We start from the raw sequence: 22,991 nt of genomic DNA, 5'->3' as shown, positions 1-22,991 counted from the left end.
TAATGCACAGTGTCTTGGCCATTCCTGATATATATAGGTGCATGTGTTGTCTCCATGTGGAAACTTCCATGATTCTAGATCATTATAAGCTTGATTCAAATTGGTGACAGAATATTTTTTTCTTAGGCCATTTTTCAACTGTTTCCCAAGTTAATCAAGTCATTTATAACCTCATATTTGCAGTTAGTACGCGAGATTGTGTTCGTTATCTACAGTATTCTTGTTACCCTTTATAAGTCTACAAATTATGCTAGAAATGAACTAAATTAAACTATTGATGATAACAAAGGGTGATGAATTCAGACTAACTGCTTGTTGATTTCCAATAATTCAAAAAAGTTTTCTGCTTATTCCCTTTTGGAAATAAAAGGCATTAGAGAATTTTATTTAATTATTTATTTATTTTTGCATATGAACTTATTCTAGATATTCCTGCTGGTGTTCTGGAAAATGACTTTTTTTCCCCCTTTGTATTAGGAAGAATATGTTCCTCGTCCTAAAAAGAAAGCCAAATCTTCTATCATTAAGAAGGTAATATTATTTTCTTTGCTATATTAGATTAGAAATTTAATTTTTGAAGTTAATTAACCAATATCACCTTCTTGCTGACTTGAAGTGGTATATTTGCCACTTCAGGTCAAGATGCTGGGAAAGAGTTCAAGCAGTGCCTTATACAGGATTGGACTGCATATTGTATAAGCCATTGTATAGTCAGGAGACAGGGTGTTTTCTTTCTATGGGCAACTCTCTACTCACTTGCATGCCCCTGCTCTTTAATTATCTTTTTTGCATTCAAATAATCATGCAAAACAAATCATTATAGTTTTTTTTAATTCCATATATAAGAGGTTGATAGTCGTTCATCACTGATGTGGACAGACAGAAAGTTGAGGAGAAAGGAGAAACATGTTAAATTAAATTTGAAGATCTATAGATTATATTCTTCAGAGAATACAGAAGTGGAAAGCTTATTTGAGAAGACTGATATGAAGGAATGAATGAAGAGGAAGAAAAATTAGTGCTGTGAGTTTTGAAGTTTATATGTGAAGAAGTGTTGAATGACTGCTGCATGTGTTTTAAAGGGGGTGTCAAGGAGAGTGGGAGAAATTATTGATGTCAGTTGTGATGAACAGTGAAAGAGACTGGAGTGAACTTCCAAAAGATGGGGCATAAACTAATTGCTCTCTTTCTTACTGAGTTCATTATTTTTATGGAGCTTTTAAAGACACCACCCAAATTGTGAACAAAATTCAGTGGTGAATTTACAATATTTTATGTCATTCCCATCTACAAAAGGTTTTTGTAAACCTGTTAGTGCATTTATACCATGACGGAGGAACTAATGATATATATAATTACCTAGTTAGGGAACGCTGCTCTAGAGATCAGATATGGAACTCTTTCAAACCAATACATGTCTCCAGTAAGCAGAATGGTGGTCTCACAGTGGGTGATGAAATTAATCTCCCTCCTAAAGACATTTGCAAACATCCATGCCCACGGCGGGATTTTAACCCTCATCCTCTTCGTTGGAGAGCGAATACTTTAATCACTCGGCCAACTAGACTGGCATAAGTTAATAGCTGCTCGAAGTTTATTGCCTAACTGAAAGAGAAAAGTAATTTTTTGGTTACCAAAGTGACTTTATTTGTAATATATTATGGCAATAAAGTTTGCAGGTTCACTTTCTTCAGGAAGAGAGATCTAATTTTTCCTGTACTTTGGGTGTTGACAACAGTAAAACTAGAAGAAAGGAATTTTTTGTAGAACAGAGCTGAGTTTTGCCAGCATTGAAAGTAATAAGTTTATTAGCACACCATTGAAAAATGATTTGGACATCAGAAATTTCAGCATAGGAAATCTAGAAATTCACATATTTTGCTCAGCCAAGGTTTGCATATAGAATGAGAAGTTGATATTCTGAAAGTTTTGATAGTTTGTGTAGTGCCAAATTTCTGAAATGGGAAAGTGGAATGCAGTGCACCTTCATCAGCAAAACTGTGGATTAGGATATGCTGTCATCTGAAGAATATCTTTGATATAATTGATATATAAAAGGAAGAAAGTAGTAAAAGAATGGAGCCTTGAGGAACTCCATCATTATTTGTAAGGTTTGAGGATAAAAATCCATTCACTGTCACATGTCTTCCATCCAAACGACAGTTGGCAGTTTAGTTGCAGAAGGCATATCATATGAGTGGAGCATATTTCATAGCTTTTGTGCCAAATCTGATCAGATGCATTAGAAATATTGAGTGCAATCCATTGAAAATCTCCATGGTTTTTCAATGGCATTTATCTAAATTTGGGTCAATAGAAGGGGATTTGATTGGCAGTGGTAGAATCTTTACTGGCAGTGATTTTTCAGAGGCTTCAAGGTAGAGCAGAAGTTGGTATTAATGGTTTTCTACTGAAGTAATACTTTAGAAAGAATTGAAATGAGAGAAATTGAATAGTGCCTCGATGCACAAGATTTGTTGCACTTTAAGGATTGGGTTGAATATGGACTTATTCCAGTCTGCAGGATAGACCGGAATACCAGTGGAGGAGAGAATAAATAGGCGACAGAAAACTATTGAGAAAGTACTCCCAGAGACTAGGAGACTTTTATGGTATCCAGTTTTGGATAGAATTATTGTGATATCTTTCTGGCTAAAGTTTAAATTTATTTGTTTCATTTGAAATGATAGGAAGATGTTTATGAATAATGATGTTATTGCAGGAATTAACATAAGCCAAGTAACTTATTTGATACAGAAAAGATAACAATTGGTAATTGGAAAATCACAATAGAAGATAAAATTCCAGTAGAACTTATAACATATTCACTACATAAGTGGAACCAAAGATTTCTTATATCTTCTTCTAAGCCCTTTTATAACCAATTTTGGTCATAGGCCTTCCCCATTGACTCTATCTTTCTCTGTTGAAGGCTTCCTGATGCCAGCATTCTCCAACCATCTTCATTAGGTCATCCTTCCAGCTTCCTATTGTGGCATTTGTCTTCCTTCACATAGATGCTGATGTGCGATGGTCTTTGTCCATGTATTGCTTTTCATCTATCTCCTGCCCATCTCCATTCTAATTTTAATCTCTTTCCCGATATCAACACCTTTGTGTCTTTTCTTATATCTTCATTCCTTATTTTATCCTGCAGACTGATGTTTAGTATGACTCTCCAATCTGCAATCATTTTTTCCTCATTCTTTCTAGTAGTTGTTTGAATATTGACCATGTATCTGATTCATATGTCAAAATTTGGATGATGCACTAGTTGAAAAGTTTAGCTCTATTTTCTTGTTTTAGTTTACTGCACAAGAATTTTTTCAGTTTGCCAAAACCATCCAACCTAGCTGAATTCTTTTTATTGCTTCCTAAATGCTTCTTTTTCTTAGTATAAAGGTTCTTCTCTATATGCTTGCTCTATTTTGTTATTATCTATTGTTATCTGGTTTCCTTTGAAATTTGTCATTATTTTAGTTTTTTTAAAGTTTATGTAAAATCCTACTTTATTTGATACTGTATCTAATTTGTTCATCATTTCTTCTAGTTCTCTTTTGTCATTTGTTATTATTACAATATCATCAGTGTATCATAAATGTTTTAATTTTTTACCATTAATATTAATCCTTTGACTCCAATCGACTTCACTTAGGGCATATCTAATACTGCTTTGAATAATTTTGGATGAAATAGTATCTCCTTGGTGTACTTCTTTATTTCTCTTGAACTTGGTTGCTGTGTTCACTTATAAGGATACCAGCAGTTGGTTTCATATATTTTGTTTATTAGCTGTATATAATTTTGTCTTACTCCTTGTTTCTTCATTGGTATTAGCATTACTTCTTTTTCAACATAATGAAAGGCTTATTTATAATATATGAAATCCAAATATGATGGTAAGCTGAATTCTCTGCATTTTTCTCTTAGCTGATTCAGTATCCTCAGATGGTTGAATTGTGCTATCTCCTTCTGAATTCATCTTGATTATTAGGCTGAACTTAATCAAATAATCTTGTGATTCTGTTTGTTATTATTTTTATAAACAGTTTATAGACTTGTGACAGCAAGCTAACATATCTGTAATTTTCTGCCTTTTTCTTATTACTCTTTTTCAACAAGAGTATCATGATAGTATTTTTCTAGCTGTTTTGTATATTTTCTCTTTTAGGCATTTTTATATTTTATTATATTTCATATTTTTCATTGGTGGTTCTTCAAAAATTTGTATTTCTGGGGTACTTTCTTCTTCTTCCTGGTCTTCTAGCTTCCATGCAATAGAGTTTTAAATAATGTTATACAGTTTTAAAAAATTCCGTCTAATTCTTTTTACTATGCCTTTTATCTTTGAGAGGTGCTACATATGTTGATTTGCTGTGGTGAAAGATAAATTCTTTTTGATAGTATTTAGTGACAGTTAACTCTTTTTTTTTTGCATTATTATATCTGTATTTGATTAACTGTAGCAGTAGTGTGCTTAATTTCATGGTTTTCAAGGCTTCTGTTTTTGTTTTATTGTATGCAGGATTCTACCTCATGGCACTGATGCACAAAACAGTGGCGAGCAATTTCATTGTGTATGATTTTGTTTGTGTATATGAAATGTATGCACTTCATAGAATTAGAAATTTATGGAAGGAGAAGAAAACTGGAGAGCATATTTGTTGTGTTTCATGAGTGAATGTGAAAAGTCTGAAGAAAGCAAGACGAATAATAGTTGTGAGCTGAAAGACTAAATGCATGATAAATGTAATTTGTGAGGTTGGTGTTGTAAGCATGTATGAGTGACTTGAAAATGAGAAGGAACAGATGGAACAGAAAAGATAGCACACTTAAGTGGAGTTCTCCACAGAAAAAAATGTGAGATTGAGTGGTTGGAGAAATGCTTGGCAGATGATATGACACAGAATTGAAAGGAGATGCAAGATGAGTGAAAGCGTGAGAATAAAGATCAGATTTCTTATGGTGATTCATTGATAAAAGGAGAGTGTGAGGAAATCATGTTTTCCTAGTGCTAAAATTATGAATATTAATGATGCTGTAAGAATGCAAATAGTGAAGGTGAAAGAGATGCTTATTATTATTAGGTGACACCTCCAAGGAGTCCAAAGATATGTTCACTGCTACAAATGATTTAGCAGATGACAAAGTGCAGCATGCTAGAAGATGTGAAAGAGTTGCTATTCATGTAGAAAAGAAGAGTAAGAAAAGTAAAAGTTGAATCTGTTGCCACGGTATGATAGAGGCAAGCTATGATCATGAATCAGTCAGCATGCAAATTATGCAAGAGGAATGGTGTGGAGTTTGTGGATGTGTGGAGTGAGTTTGATAGAAGAAAGGATTTATATAAAGTGGAAGGCTTGCATTTGAATGAAATTTGGGTCAGGAGTCATGAGAAAGTGAGAGTTCAGAATTGCAGAATCAGTGAGACTAGAATGTTTGAGTGTGGAAGAGGTGCAAGTTGGTATGGGTCCAGGCAACTTAGAAGTAAGGGGGGATGAGTGAGCATATGATGCTAAATGTAGCATTCCAGGTTCGTAACTGTAGTGGGTTAAGCTGCAAGGTGTAAGAGAGGTTGTGGGATTAAGGAGATATTACAGTTTTTGTATACTAATGCTATAGAAATATTCGAAATAAGGATGAGGAGTTTTTTGGCATTGGTTAGCTCCACTTGACAAAAAGTTATAGGCAATATTGAGACTTGGTTGACCAAGGATGATATAGTCAGAAATAGAATGCAAAATAAATAGTTTCTTCAGAGAGGACAGATGAAACAGGATGATGGGGGAGTTTTGCAAATTTTAACAGAGAAATTGAAGCCCAAAAAGAGAAGCATGTCAGGAGTGCAAGGATGCAGAGGGCAGTTCATTTTAGGATGTCAGGTGTGAGATTGAGACCAACAAGATGATATATGTAATTAGTTGCTGGCATAATATGGGGAAGGGGGGTATAAGGAGGAATGTAGATGACATACATTGGAAAATTAGCATCGGTGCATCTCAAGTGGTTGCACTTGATATCTCCAAAGCTTTTGACTGGGGCTGGCACAAGCTTTTACTAAGCAAACTCCCATCGTTTGGTCTGTCTCAGGATTTCTGCAGTTGGATTGTCAGCTTTCTGTTTGGATGTAACTATGTGATGGTGGATGATTTCTTATTGTTACGACGTTTCTTATATTATTCATATCTCCACTTATTTGTTATAATACGTTTATATTCTAATCGTTTAGATTAACTTCTATGGTTTTATATCTTTCTTTTATCCTACTGGCTGCGACATTTATGTTGTGACTTTTTCTTATCCTTTGTCTTTGCTATCCTCTCGACTCCGTTATTTATGTTATTGCCCTTTTCTTATCTTGTTTGCTTTTTCTTTACTTAATTAGTTATTTACTCTTTATCTACCCTTTCTTAACTAATCCAATATTCTATCTTTCTTAAATTCAAAACTCATCTAACACTGTACCTTACTTATACACATTTATCCCTTATAATTTAAACTCTACAATCAAATATTCTCTCCTTCAGTGCTTTGCAGTCCTATTGGCCTCTCTATGTCCTAAACAAACAATCTGAAGAAGTTCACCCTATAAGTATTAACACATTTATTTTTATGCTGCGCCAGCTAATACCTAGGTAGAAAGGATTCTTGTTCAGGGTGAGCCCTTTAGAGAGTTAATGAATATTTGATCAAGCATCAATTTATCTCCCCCTCGCTTGTCCCTTTCTTTCTTACAGTCGCGGCTTACTTATTGCATTAGTATTCATGGGTTTATCCCGCTTGGTTCGTTGTTATTTTTATGAGCGGTAGTTTTGAATTCATATAACATAGGCAGATCAGGCAAGCACATGAATGAAACAATTTAATTAGCTTTAAGGTGATACACTATAATACATTTTATAACAGGATAATATGGTTGCACTCAACTCAGATCAAAAGCTCTAATTAACTTGTACTTATCACACATACTAAATGTAGACTTTTATACCTTAAATACCTTAAATACAATCATAAAGTAAAATTCACAGGTTATCATTAAGCCATTCGGATACACATGGCTATCAGTGAACACATAGCACAATTACACTTTTGGTTTAACATAATCTTGTATCTATTCGGCCTCTTGGGCAAACAATTCTTAACGCTGTCTCGGACATGTATCTAGTTGTAGGCTACTCTTACAGTTCTTTAAGTTCAGTCCAATTTAAACGTTCACACAGGAAATTCACTCTCTTCTTACAACTGGAATTAGTATTTTAAAAGTCTACATTACCATTTCTGTCCTTGAATTCTTAAAACTTATTCCCCCTTGTCTAATCATCAAGGCCTTCAAATGTAGTCGCTTTGGAGGATATTTTCCGTAGATCTGTGTGAGTAGAATCTCCAAGGGAAACATGGGAGGTGGCACGATAACATCGCCTTGAAGGGACGGCTCAATTTAGTCCCTCCGTCGTACGACAACATCACAGCTATCCTAGGACACAGACATAGCTTGGCCCAATACGAACGCTACGATGGACGAACTAAGTGCCTGTTGTGACTGGCCAAGGACTTCCCTCCTATGACGAGCAGGACCACTCCGAGAGATCAGGAATCCAGGAAGAAAAAAAAAAATCGAATCTTCATGCAAGGCCTTTTTGTTTAATTTTCTCCTCTCGGTAAATCTCGATATTTGCGATATGCGCCAACTCGGTCACGTGTGTCCACGTCAATCTCATTAGCTCCCTCTATTATCTTTTCTGCACGTATGTCTGCCTCCTATTCCTGGAAGACGCTTAGGTTTCCCTTTTCCAATACTTTCATAATGCAGGACGGTAAAATTGACCCTTGAACCCTGACTCACAGGCTTTACTATAGTGCAAGAGGCTGGTTTTTCAAATGGATTTTGCCAGCTTACATGGATTTCTATTATCAGGCCCACACTTAATACAGATTATATTTAAACACTTTATTCAATTTTATACAATTCCTTAAACTTTATCTTGACTTGTATTCACAAACAACTTATTTTTTCTATTGCCAATGTTCCATGTTCTCTGCCTGAGTAGAATTAATGTTGTGACCTGAATCTTTTAATATAAACCTTTTTAATGCTTATTCAGGACACAACATTATCCTCTCACCATTCAACTAATGCTGGGGTTCCACAAGGTTCTTTTCTCTCATCAACCCTCTATATTCTACCTTCAGTGACCTATTTCAGTTGACCTCCAAACCAATACACAGGTTTCCACATTGCACTCCTCCCTTTCATTTGATAAAACTTACTCTACACAACTCACCTCAACCTACAGAACATGAACTACCACTGCCCTCAATTCTGATCTCCAAGCCATCCTCCAATGGGGTTCAGATAACCTTGTCAATTTCAATGCTAGTAAAATTCAGTTCTGTCTTATTTCTGACAAAAAAAGAACAGTTTTCTCCCAGTATTATTTTTGACAATAATCAAATTTCCAGACAAAATGAAATTTCTCTTGGAATCATACTAACATCATGCCTCTCCTGGCATAAGCACATCCCAACTATTGCATCCCAGCTTCTTAAAAAAAAAACAACAACAACTAGGATTTCTCATTTGCTCAAGACATTACTTCACCTCTGAACAGCTATTAACCTTATAGAAATCACAAATCTACCTAGCTATTGAATACTGCTTTCACATTTGGAGCAGAGCCTCTAAGATCTCCCTCAAAATGCTTGACACATAGGAGAGCAATTAGATTGAAATAACCCATCTCTTACCAACTCATTCCTCCCGCTTTTGCACAGGTGTTTGGTTTTTACATTTTGTGTATTCTATAAATATTTCCATCGCAAATGTTCATCTGAAACTGAAATAGCATCAATTATTCCTCCACTCGGTTATTAAGTCCGTTGGAATACGTGCAGCTGCCACCCAACATCCCTTCAAAGTACACCATGATGCCCTAGGACAAGTTTCTTTCCTTCTCCTTCATCCCTGCTACTGTTGTATTGTGGAACAGTCTTCCCCTGATGTGTTTCCCAAGGAATACAATATGCAGTCTTTTAAATCAAATGTAAACAAGTTTCTCCTTTCCCAACCCGCTACCCATGCACTGTACTAACGTACTATAGGTTGATTAATCCAACCTCGTGTATATGCTCAGCAGTGGGAAAAAAAAAGTGCAGCTCGAGTAATTATTATGGAAGTCACCTTATAGGCAAATAGAATGGGAGAAGATATGGTCACAGGGAGTGAAGGAAATGGAATTTACACAGGTTCTGAATTATACATATATTCTGATGCAGCATGTAATGGAGTGGGGACATAAGGGTTCGTGAGTGCTGGATCTGATAATATCATCAGATGACTTAACAGTGTCCAATCTAGTTATACTGCCACCACTTGTGGAAAGTGATTGATCATATAGTCTTGACCCGGGAGATTGTCAGAAGTACAGAATTTTCTGTTAAGAAGCAGGAGATTATGAAAAGCTGTGAGAAGTCAGCTTACAGCAGTGCCATGGCATAAGAATTTGGAGGGATATTGGTAGTACATTGGAGGGTTACTATGAGTTTGAAGAACACAGTATCAGAATAAATACAAAATAAATAACGGAAAAACTCACCGAAAAAGATTATTTAATAGTATAATTTTCGCCAGTGGCATCAAAGGCATCTTCAGTACATTTTAAGCTCAAATTAAACAATAACTAACAATTCCAAAAAGCACCACCTAAGTAGCTAGTGTAAGATAACTAACAAGGTCAGTAAATTTCCTAACAAAAAAAAAAAATATATATATATATATATATATTAGATTTCAGATTTACAGATTTCAGAAAACAAACAAAATCTGAAAACAAACCCCAACTCAACATCACCAGAGTTAAAGATCGGTACTATCAACATAAGAAGCCTGAATGGCAAAGAAATGGAGCTAGCTGAGGAATTAGATAAGTACCAGATCAACATAATAGGGGTGACTGAAACAAAAAAGACAAAAACTGGTGAGATCTTTCTGAGCAATAAATACAAAATATTATATTCAGGCAATGACAATCAAGGAAAAGAAGGAGTAGCCATAGTATTCAACACAAAATACGAGGCCAATCTTCTTGAATGGCAGCCAGTCTCAAGTAGAGTAATGTGGGCAAATATGAGAATGGGGAACTGGACAATGAGACTTATTTGTGCCTATGGTCCCACAGAAGGTTCTACTATGGTAGAAGTGGAGGAATTTTTTGAGGCTCTAGAAAAAGCAACTGACACAATGAAAAAGGAAAAGTTGGTCCTTGTTGGAGATCTAAATAGCAGAGTAGGAAATGATTGTGAGACATACAAAAATATTTTTGTAAAATTTGGAGAAAAGAGCAAAGCTAATAATAATGGCAAATATCTGTTGGATTTCTGCTCAGGACATGGACTGGCTATTACTAACACCATGTTCCAACATAAAAATGTGCACAAATTCACATGGAGAGAAGAGGCAAGGAAAAAGAAAAGTCTCATTGACTATGTTATTGTTGATAGTGATGTTTTCTCCCTGTTGCAGTACACCAGAGTGTACAGAGGATTTGAAATTGGAAGTGATCACTATTTAGTCTTGAGCAGGATAAAAATGAATTTCATATTGAAAAGAATAACATGTAAGAAAGTTTTAAAGCGATTAAAAGTTGAGCAGCTCTCAGATGTGAACTGTAGACTAAAATACACAAAGATTATTGAAGAAAAAATGAAAGTGTTTGAGAACAGGAATCAAACCTTGCAGATTCAGTGGCAAACTCGGAAGAAAACATTGATTGATTCTGCCAGAGAGGCATGTGGTGAGGTAATCTGCAAGGATAAAAAAATCAGAACTCCTTGGTGGACACAGGAAGTTAAAGAGGCAGTGAAGGAAAAGAAGAAAGCATATCAAAAGTTCCTGTCAAATAAGTCAGCTTGTGCTGTTAGAGAATACAGAGACAAATGCAAGAATGCTAAACACTGTGTAAAACTAGCTAAACAAAAGTCATGGGAGGAGTTTGGCAAGAATATAGAAAATAAATATCAAGAAGGTGGCAAAATATTCTGGAGGTTGTTGAAGAAGCTTAGGAATGGAGGAAAGAGTGCTGTAAAAAGAGTTAGAGATGATAAAGGTGACATGAAAACCGGAGAAAAAGATATCCTTGAAGTATGGAGTAATTACTTCAAAAAACTGCTAAATGAAACAAGCAGTGATGACAGCACAGTGGTAAAAAACACTGACCAGGCATGCAGTCAGGAATACATATCCATTCCTGAAGTAGAAAAAGCCATCAAAGGCTTGAAATGTGGAAAGGCAGCAGGAGTAGATGATATTCGACCAGAAATGCTGAAGTATGGCGGTATAAGAGTCTTACAGTGGCTGCACTGCATAGTTCAGAAAGCCTGGACTAAGGGACGAATTCCCGATGATTGGAGTAGAGTCTAAAGTACCATATATAAAAAGGGAAATAAAACTGAATGTGAGAATGATAGAGGTATTTCCCTACTGAGTGTTCCTGGGAAGATCTATGCAAGTATACTTGAGAAACTGTTGAGAAGAATTGTGGAAGAAAAGCTTGGTGAAGAACAAGTTGGATTCAGGCCAAATAGAGGCTGTCAGGATCAGATCTTCACTTTACGACAAATAGTCGAGAAAGCATGGGTATATAACAGAGATCGGTATTTAAGTTGTGTCCATTTGGAAAAGGCATATGACAAGGTGCCAAGAGAGAAGCTGTTCAATACGCTGCAGTTATATGGTGTCAATGGGGCATTATATCAAGCAATACATGAGTTGTAAGTCAGCAGTTAGAATTTAAGGAAGTACAGGAAGATGGTTTAATGTTAAATCTGGTGTGAGACAAGGATGTACATTATCCCCTCTGTTATTCATTATCTATATCGATCACATTATGAAGGAAAGTGGTATTAAACATGATATCAAAATTGGAGATGTTAATATCAGCTCTTTGCTTTATGCGGATGATGTTATACTTCTAAATAAATCCGCTACAAGTCTGCAAGATTCTCTGACTAAATTGAATAACTGTTGTAATAGATATGGTATGAAGGTCAGCAATAAGAAGACAAAGACAATGAAAATAGGCAGAATCATTGAAAATGTCAACTGAGGAAGTCAGTTGAATAAATTCATATGGAATAAGAGAGAAATTAGTCAGAACACTAAATTAGCTGTATACAAGACAGTGTTCAAACCAGTTTTAACTTATGGATCTGAGAGCTGGGTCAGAAGTAAAACACTTGACCAAAGACTAGAGACCGCAGATATGAGAGTCCTGAGAAAGATTATAGGCGTGAACAGATGGCATCAATGGCAGTATCATATTAAAAATGAGGATTTTAGGAAAGAACTTGACATTGTCAACATCCAAGAATGCATTTATAGAGCTAATCTCAGGTGGTAGGGTCACTTAAACAGAATGGGCGAAGAAAAATTAGCAAAACAAGTGTACTCTGCCAGGTTGGCAGCAAAACGACCCAGAAGAAGACCAAGATGTAGGTGGATTGATACTGTACAAAGTGCCTTAGACGATAGAAATATAAGATCTGATAATGTTGTAGTCTTGACAAGTAACAGACTGATTTGGAGGTTAATTGTAGATAGGAAGTTAGTAATGATGTAATTTTTTTCATGTAGTACTGTCATATCCTGTTCACCCCTTGAGGGTACATGGCAGGAATTTGATGATGATGATATATATATTATATACAATAAAAAGTTAGGATAGATTAGCTGAATTATAAAGTACTATCTCCCATAAAGGGATGGCGAATGAAGTAAAGTTTCACATGTTTCTTTATAAAGCCATTCCATGAGGAACCGACTTTTGTGAAGGACTGTTGTCTTTTTCCACTGAACTCTATGTCTAGTGATGATGGCATGTGCTGCAAGTCCAGCATGTTCAGGTTTTCAAGGTATTGATTATATATATATAATATTGAACATGTCAATATAGAAAATGATGGCACAACATGACAAAATTTCATGCCGGCTGGGGCGTCGCCGGTTAAACAAGGCCCCATCGTTTTCTTCAGGGAACCAGGGCGAACATCGAAAAAGTCAGCTACTGGAACAAATCTGAAAGCACACCCCAACTCAACATCACCAGAGTTATAGATCGGTACTATCAACATAAGAAGCCTGAATGGCAAAGAAATGGAGCTAGCTGAGGAATTAGATAAGTACCAGATCGACATAATAGGGGTGACTGAAACAAAAAAGACAAAAACTGGTGAGATCTTTCTGAGCAATAAATACAAAATGTTATATTCAGGAAATGACAATCAAGGCAATGAAGAGTAGCCATAGTATTCAACACAAAATACGAGGCTAATCTTTTTGAATGGTAGGCATTCTCAAGTAGAGTGATGTGGGCAAATATCAGAATGGGGATTTGGACAATGAGACTTATTTGTGCCTATAGTCCCAGAGAAGGTTCTACTAAGGTAGAAGTGGAGGTACTTTTTGATGCTTTACCAAAAAGCAACTGACACAATGAAAAAGGAAAAGTTGGTCCTTGTTGGGGATCTAAATAGCAGAGTAGGAAATGATTGTCCAACATACAAAAATATTTTGGGAAAATTTGGAAAAAAGAGCAAAGCTAATAATAATGGCAAATACTGGCAAATACCTGTTGGATTTCTGCTCAGGTCATGGACTGGCTATTACTAACACCATGTTCCAACATAAAAATGTGCACAAATTCACATGAAGAGAAGAGGCAAGGAATAAGAAAAGTCTCATTGACTCTGTTATTGTTGATAGTGATGTTTTCTCCCTGCTGCAGGACACCAGAGTGTACAGAGGATTTGAAATTGGAAGCGATCATAGGCTTGAGCAGGATAAAACTGAATTTCGTATTGAAAAGAATAACATGTAAGAAAGTTTTAAAGCGAATAAAAGTTAAGCAGCTCTGAGAAGTGAACTGTAGAATAAAATACACAAAGATTATTGAAGAAAAAATGAAAGAGTTTGAGAACAGAAACCAAACCTTGGAGATTCAGTGGTAAGCCTTGAAGAAAACCCTGATTGATTCAGCCAGAGAGGCATGTGGTGAGGTTGTCTACAAGGATAGAAAAATCAGAACTCCATGGTGGACACAGGAAGTTATAGAGGCAGTGAAGGAAAAGAAGAAAGCATCAAAGTTCCTGGCAAATAAGTCAGCTTGTGCTCTTAGAGAATACAGAGACAAATGTAAGAATGCTCAACACTGTGTAAAACTAGCTAAACAAAAGTCATGGGAGGAGTTTGGGAAGAATATAGAAAATAAATATCAAGAAGGTGGTAAGATATTCTGGAGGTTGTTGAAGAAACTTAGAAATGGAGGAAAGAGTGCTGTAAAAGGAGTTAGAGATGATAAAGGTGAAATGAAAACCGGAGAAAAAGATATCCTTGAAGTATGGAGCAATTAATTCGAAAAATTGCTAAATGAAACAAGCAGTGATAGCACAGTGGTAAAAACACACAAGTCAGGAATACATATCCATACTTGAAGTAGAAAAAGCCATCCAAGGCTTGAAATGTGGAAAGGCAGCAGGAATAGATGATATTCGACTGGAAATGCTGAAATAAGGTGGTATAAAAGTCTTACAGTGGCAGAGGAGAATTGTGGAAGAAAAGCTTGGTGAAGAACAAGCTGGATTCAGGCCAAATAGAGGCTGTCATGATCAGATCTTCACTTTACGACAAATAGTTGAGAAAGCATGGGAATAAAACAAAGATCTGTATTTAACTTTTGTCGATCTGGAAAAGGCATATGACAAGGTGCCAAGAGAGAAGCTATTCAGTAAGCTACAGTTATATGGTGTCGGTGGGGCATTATTTCAAGCAAGTCGGCAGTTAGAATTGAAGGAAGTACAGGAAGATGGTTTAATGTTAAATCTGGTATGAGACAAGGATGTACATTATCCCCTCTGTTATTCATTATCTATATGGATCACATTATAAAGAAAAGTGGTATTAAACATGATATCAGAATTGGAGATGTTAATGTCAACTCTTTGCTTTATGCGGAAGATGTTATACTTCTAAATAAATCTGCTACAAGTTTGCAAGAGTCCCTGAGTAAATTGACTAACTGTTGTAATAGATATGGTATGAAGGTGAGCATTAAAAAGACAAAGACAATGAAAATAGGTAGAATTGTTGAAAATGTCAACTGTGTTGTGAACAGGGAACCTGTGGAACAAGTAAAACATTTCAGCTACTTAGGCACGATTTTCAGTGAAAATGGTAAATTAAATATAGAAATAGATAACAGAATCAACAAAGCTGGTATGGTAGGAAGTCAATTGAATAAATTCATATGGAATAAGAGAGAAATTCGTCGGAACACTAAATTTGCTGTATACAAGACAGTGTTCAAATCAGTATTAACTTATGGATCTGAGAGCTGGGTCAGAAGTCAAACACTTGACCAAAGACTAGAGATTGCAGATATAAGAGTCCTGAGAAAGATTAGAGGCTTGAACAGATGGCAATATCTTGATAAAAACGAGTATATTAGGAAAGAACTTGACATTGTCGGCATCGAGGAATGCATTATCAGACTAATCTCAGGTGGTATGGTCACTTAAACAGAATGGGCGAGGAAAGATTAGCAAAACAAGTGTTCTCTGCCAGGTTGGCAGGAAAACGACTCAGAGGAAGACCAAGAAAAAAGTGGATTGATACCGTACAATGTGCCTTAGACGATAGAAATATAAGATCTGATAATGATAATATTGGAGTCTTGACAAGTGACAGACTGATTTGGTGAAAAATTGCAGATAGGAAGTTATAAATGATGTAAATTTTTCATGTAGTATCCTATCCCATACGCCCCGTGAGGGTACATGTCAGGAATTTGATGATGAAACTTTACTTCACTCGCGTAACTTAAACAGATCTGGTGGTTTACGTCTATCCCCCTTTATGGGAGATAGTACTTTATAATTCAGCTAATCTTTCCTAACTTTTTATTGTGTGTGTATATATATATATATATATATATATATATATATATTTTTTTTTTTTTTTTTTTAGGAAATTTATTGACCTTTTTAGTTATCTTACACTAGCTACTTAGGAGGCGCTTTTTGGAATTGTCAGTTGTTGTTTAATTTGAGCTTAAAATGTACTGAAAATTACACTATTAAATAATCTTTTCAGGTGAGTTTTTCCGTTATTAATTTTGTATTTATATGTCTGCTCACGGTTTGCCATTATTAAAACTTACAGCATCAGGATGCACACCCAGAATTATAAAGATAAATCAGGTAGGAGTTAGGTGGATGAATAGCATCATTTAACAGGGATTTCAGACGAAGATCAACATGCCTATGAGTAGTACAGGGCACTGGCAACAAGGGTGGCCAGTATGGTGAGGAAGTCCAAAGCTAATTTTGAGAGAAAGCTTTGGACGAATCCAAAGAAAGCTGATAACCCCAAAAGAAATCCTAAAAAGTTCTTTTACTGTATTGATTGCAAGTAAAAGGAGGAATGACTATGGAAGAATGATTTTAAAAAGTGCTGATGGTTGGGAAGTAACAGAAGCAAAGAAACAGTTGAATGAATTACTGAGTGAGCATTTTGCAGGGATGTACCATCTAGGTGGTGATGTTGCAATTCTAGATTCAATATTGACTGATTGGAGAATAGAGCTTGAGGAAATGGAGGTGCTTAAAATAAAGTAAAACATCAAATGCAAGATGTTTTCATTTCTTGAAGACATTGTGATGTTTTCTTGAAGACATCTTCAAGATGTCTTCAGCATCTCAGGACTAGATGAATACGAATATGGTACTCTATAACAGAGCTTCTTAAACTGTGGGTGGCAACCCCAAATGGGTTGCGTAATGTGGGATAACGAAAAATTTGGCAATAGTAAAAGGTTTCTGAACGCGCAACGATCAAAAATTAATTCAGATTTGAGGCTATTGTTTGTAATTATTATTATCATTATTATTATTTGACGCCTCCAGGGAGTCCATAGACTCATCGAGGAAGGGCACCTACTCTGCAGCTCTCTCTACCCCTCAATCAACCAACTACAACTAACTGCAACTACACCAATGGCATCTACCGCCGACCACTACCACTAGTTTTTCCACAGACAATCACGAACATCCGTACCCATGGCAGGATTCGAACCCGCAGCCTTTTGGTTTGAGAGTGGATATGCTAACCACTCAGCCAACCAGGCCGGTTAAAGTTTCCCTTGCCGAAAACTAGCATCGAACCTAAGTCCTTTTTCCTATGCCCAAGCTATGAGGAGTACAAACGGCAGTTCCATTGAGCTACACAGGCTCACACAATTCTTTATGTAAATGGAAAAATTATATGTATACTAAAGAATTGTTTTAAAATAAATTTCTTTATGATTTATTATCAGTAAATGTTTGATTTGTATACCTATTTTATATACCTATATACCCAGGGTTGCATAAAAATTTCTCAGTTGAAAAGGGGTCGTGAGTGGAAAAAGTTTAAGAATCGCTGCTCTATAAGGGACAATATGGTTTAATCTATGGTAGGCCTTGCCGTAGTAATTTGCTTACACTTTATAATCAAGTGACAATGGAGTTGGTTAAGGAAAATGGGTACTCAGTGATATTGCTAGACTTTGCTAAAGCATATGACAAGATTCCACATTGCATAAATTGGAGGGAATGGATATGAATCTGGTGATTTGGATTAGAGTGTGGGTGGCTGATGGACAGATATCAAAAATTGGTTTATGAAGGGGTTGAGTCCAGGAGAAGGCAGGTGATCTGTGGTACTGTGTTGTTTAATTTGTACATCAGTGATATAGGAAATATTCAGTTTGCTGATGATGCAAAAATGGGAAGAATGATAGCCAATGAAGGTAATGTACAGGTTTCACAGAATGACTTAAATAGACTGGCAGTATTGGTTAAGGTAAATGACTACCAGTTTAGTATGGTGCAATGTATGGCAGTGCACTTTGGTGTGTAGTATAGGTGACCCTCGTATAACGCAGTACTTATACAATGCGGTTTCGATATAAGCGGTCTACAAATTGTAGTAACCCTTTATCTTTTTTATATATTTTTCACCGTGCGAATTAAAAATCAAATTTTATCTTTGTTAAATTTGCATCTGCCTGTATCGCGCATATAGTTATAAGAAGCGAATTTATATTAGGGAAAATACCTTTAGCACGCATGTACGTCAATTGTTTACCATATAAAGTGTTTGTTGTTGAAATTTGTCTTCTTTTTTTTGGCAGGAAAGCGCATTAAAAATCATAACTGTGTTAATTTCAAGCTGAGCACTATTTTCTGGTGAGTTACATACAATATGTAAAGCTTTTTTATGTAAAAATTTATTTTAATAGTTATACCACTTAGAGGGCTTTTGCGATATGGTTGAAAACGAAATTAGTGAATTAATTAATGGGAAGACAGATTTAGATGAGGAAGAACTCGTACAATTAATAGATGATGTTGAACCAAATGGCGGGGAAAGTTCTGCCGAAGATTCTGATTGTGATGAATCCATTAAAGAATTCAGTTTAAAGAAATTAGCAGAAGGATTGGACTTGTCAAGAAAGTTAGGATGTTATTTTATGCATAATAATCCATCAATGGAGCGCTCCTGAAAATTTCCAAGACAATTGAATATTTGTTTAGCTCCTTATTATGAACTTATTAAAAAAAATTCCAGCATAGAGCAAGGTCTTATTACTGACTTCTTGATAACTAAATCAGCCGAAGTATGCAATGAGAATTAAACTAATGATGTCCAAGAGATTTCAGGTGGTGATGATGTCCGGCCACTCATAAATAAAGAACATCTACAAAATGTTAGTTTTGAAGATGAACGATTAAAATATGCACTTTTATTTTATTTTGCCTAAAATATTTATGAATTATGTGTAATGAAGTTTATGTACAATTTGTATTTTTATAAGTTTATACTGTACTATGTATTTGTTTCATAGTTTATATGTTTTCTTAATTTACATGAATTACCTGAATTAAATAAAAATAATTTTTTGTTGGATATGTCATTGTTGGGATGACATATCGATGGTATATTGATGGAACTGAAATTGATGAGACCAAGGAATTGGGAGCGATTGTGAGCAGGGAACTGCAATTTTGAGGACATATTGCTAAGGTAACCAAAATGGCACATCAGATTACATGGATGTTTGAAGAACACACTAACAAGCAGGGATGCAGAAGTGATTGTTTCGGTATATAAGGCTTTAATTAAATTAAAGTTGCCAAGAAATAATAATGTTCTTGTTTAATCCTTCAAGTGTAAACAGTTTTTTACGTTGCATAAGCAGTATCTTCATGACTAGGTTAGTAGCTTATACAACAAATGATGTCACATCTTAATACATGTAGGCTAGTCATGAAGATACTTTATGTGCAACCTTTGTTTGCTTACACTTGGATAAAGGATTAAACAAGAATGCAATAATTTATAACCAAGAGTGATAAAACTTTCTGAAACTAGCTCTAATCTAAAGAGTATTTTAATAATAAAGTGTTATACCTTTTCACTACTTGTATATGGGAAATATAGGATTTCTGCATTGCATCTCTTCTGGGTCTCCCCACTGACAAGAGATCATATCTTAACCAACAGTTGAAGGCCTATTTCTCTATCTAATACTGACTACAAGATATCTTCTTCTTGACCACGTATTAGGCAATTGTTTGCCTGTAATGTTTTCAGGGGTTTAAAAAGTCTTCTGCCCATCTCCTCCTGGGTCTTCCTCTTGATCGGTGTCCCTTTGGTTTATATTTCCACGCAATATTTGGCCATCTGTCCTCATTCATTCTTTCTACGTCATTTTTCCAGTTCTTTCTACAGTTTGTGATGTCTTCTGTTATGTTAATTATGGATAATGGTTTTCTTATTTCATATCATGTCTATTCTTTTTATAGCCTGCGAGCGGTCTTAGGAACTTCATTTCTGCAGCTTCCACTTATCTCGTTCTCCCCAAGGCCATGTTTCACTGCCATATTTCAGAATTGGTTTGGCTATTATTTTATATAGTTTTATTTTGGTTGTTCTAGACATCTGTCTGTTTATTGAAGTGTCTGTTCAAAGTTCCTATGACTACTATGAATTTTTGCTTTTTATATGCAATGTCGATTTCTCCATTGGGGCTTATGTAATTTCCTAGATATTTCAGTTTGTTCACTTGTTCTATTACTTTGTTGTGGATGACTAGTTTGCATCTTTTAATTTCTTTACCTTGAAATGCTATTGATTTTGTTTTATTTACTGAGATTTTCATGTCATACCGTTCTATTGTTTTGTTCAATACGTGTACATTTTTTGTAAGTGGTCTTCATTTTCAGCAAAAATAACTTGATCGTCTGTATACAAAAAGCTAGTTAATTCTTTACTTCCTATTTTAATTCCTGTGATTTTGTTTTTCCCCTCCACTCTCTTGAGATTTTTTACATATATATATTGAAGAGTATTAGTGATAATCCATTTCTTTGAATGAGACCTATTGGTTTTAATTTTTTTGGTTGTTTCATTTTTAATTTTAATATAGCTTTCTTCCATGATATTTGTTATTACTTTTGTGGTTTGAGGTGGCGCTTTCAATTTATACAGTATGTTGATTAATTTTGTTCTGTTGATTTGCTTTCTCATAATCCAGGAAGGCCATATATGTTGCAAGATTAAATTCTATTCTTTTTTCTATAATTTGTTTGAGTGTAAATGTGGGATCTGTGCAGGATCTTCCTTTCCTAAAGCCGCATTGTTCTTGTCCAATAATTTCCTCGGCCCATGGTGTTAATTTACTTTTAATTATATTTAGATATATTTTATAGCATGTATTTAATAAGGATTGGTTTATTCTAATGTTTTTCTAATTTATAAGTCTTCTGTTTCCTTCTTATTAAGACAATCTCTGTAGTTTCTGCAGTCCTTTTTGTTTCCTTGTTTGAATATGTTTATGACTATTGCTGTTATCCATTCTTGTTGGATGTTTCCTTCTTTCAATATTCTGTTTAGGAATTTAATTAATCATAATTGAAATGGTTTAGAGCTGTATTTGTATTATTATTCATGACACCTCCAAGGAGTTCGAAGACTCATTGCGGGAGGACACCTACTATACAACACTCCGTCTCCACTACTACACCGAACCTCTACTGCCAATCACCTACATCAATGCCATATACTGCCCATAACCACCACCATCACAGCTAGTATTTTTGTCTGTAAATTGCGTGTGTTCTAAAGGGCCAATTTGTCTGCATGCGGGATGAAAAACCTGAGTTTCTGGGAGGAAAAAACTCTGCTACCTCCATATGAGATCGGCTAACTTCAATTGAAAAAGTCCATATAAAGATTCCTCCCGTCATGACGAGAATCGAACTTAGGCCTTTTCTAATTGAAGGGTGCAACATACCGTCGTTCTTCCAATTGCGCTATGGAGGCACTTATAATAGTTCTGAATTTATTCTATCTTCTCCTGTAGCTTTTCTTTTTTTTTTAGTTTTTCCAATATTTTCTTTAGATCATTTAACTGTATTGGTTCGTCATTTGTTTCTTGACTTATTACTTATTTTATTTCAATTGATTATTATTGGTTGCAAGCTGAGTGTAGTGATTGGTCCATTCTTTTGTGGAGGGGATCTTCTAATTGTAGATTATCCTTTGTTTCTTGAGTAATTTTTTAATGAATTTATAGCTCTTTAGTTGAGGTCCATTTTTGTCATGCTCTAATCTTGATACAAATTTTTCCCAGTCCTGTCTTCTGATTTTGCTGGTTTCTCTTCTTGTTATTGCTCATTCTTTGTAATATTTATTCATATTAATTTTATTTTTAATAAATAAAATTAATAATTTTATTTTAACAAATATGTATGTATTATCAAAGCTTTAAATATAATAATAATGTTACACATACTTCATGTGCATATTTTTTGACTGCGCAGAACATAACTTTGTACCTCCCATTAAAATTGGGTTAGTTTTATGCCCATTCAGTTTACACCTGTTTTTTCAGGAACAGAAGTGAGCCATAAACTGAGGACTGCCTGTACTGCTGACATAGCTCAGTACATCCTCAAAACATGCAAGCCCCTTAATCACATCAAGGAGAGGATTAATAAGATGTTTAACACTTGAAATACCCACTGACTGGAACCATGCAACTGTGAGTTCCATTTTTAAAAAAAAATCAAAGAAGAATATCTCTGAAAATGATACACAAATAAGTTTATTAAACACATGTTTAGAATATATACAAAAAATATTGAGGAACAGAATTAACCGTACTCCTGAAAATAATTTTAAATGAAGAACACGATGGCTTTAGAAAAGAATGATCCTGCATAGATCCTATAATTCACTCTCAAAATATTAATTGAGAGAGTAAGAGAATTCAATTTAGAAATATATCTGGCATTCATAGAAAAATTTGCAAAAAAAAAAAAAAAGCTTTTGACAAAATAGACAGATATAAACCCTTTGGTATATTAAAAACAACTTATAAATTTATTAAAGCCAATCTGCATCTTATATGAGAAAATAATTATTATTATTTACAGAGACGTCCAGGGAGTCAAGGACTCATTGAGGAAGGCCACATATCAACCACACCAACTGTCATAGCTCTTCTTAAATGAATTTATTCACATTACCTGCACTCACCACCTCCAGAGGCAAGCCATTCCAGTTACTTGCTGCTCTGAAAGATAAATATTTAGCTGTAACCCCTCTCTTGATTGCATTTATTCTCAACTTCCATGGATGCCCTCTTATCCTCTCCCCAACCTCCATAAAATGAAAAATTCCATTTATTCGTATATTCTATTGTATCATCATCTTCATCATCAAATTCCTGCCATGTACCCTCAAGGGGTGTACAGGATATGATAGTACTACATGAAAAAAATTACATCATTATTAATTTCCTATCTACAATTTTCCTCCAAATCAGTCTGTTACTTGTCAAGACTCCAACATTATCAGATCTTATACTTCTATCGTCTAAAGCACTTTGTATCGT

General features: G+C 35.1%; 1 protein-coding gene across 2 annotated transcripts in view; it reads left to right on the top strand.

The window, feature by feature from the left end:
- Nucleotides 1-22,991, top strand: part of Non2 (upstream activation factor subunit spp27 homolog Non2) — a 545,408-nt gene that overhangs the window by 91,808 nt on the left and 430,609 nt on the right. For both annotated transcript variants that reach the window (XM_090392284.1, XM_090392283.1), the window contains exon 4: nt 478-531. In XM_090392284.1, the coding sequence (XP_090248410.1) occupies nt 478-531 (54 nt within the window). The remainder of the gene's footprint in view (nt 1-477; nt 532-22,991) is intronic.

Source organism: Typopeltis vanoorti, chromosome 5, assembly GCF_054136105.1.
Source record: "Typopeltis vanoorti isolate ZY-2024b chromosome 5, IOZ_Tvanoo_1.0, whole genome shotgun sequence".
Taxonomy (NCBI): Eukaryota; Metazoa; Arthropoda; class Arachnida; order Uropygi; family Thelyphonidae; genus Typopeltis; species Typopeltis vanoorti.
This window is presented reverse-complemented; position numbering and strand designations above follow the sequence as displayed.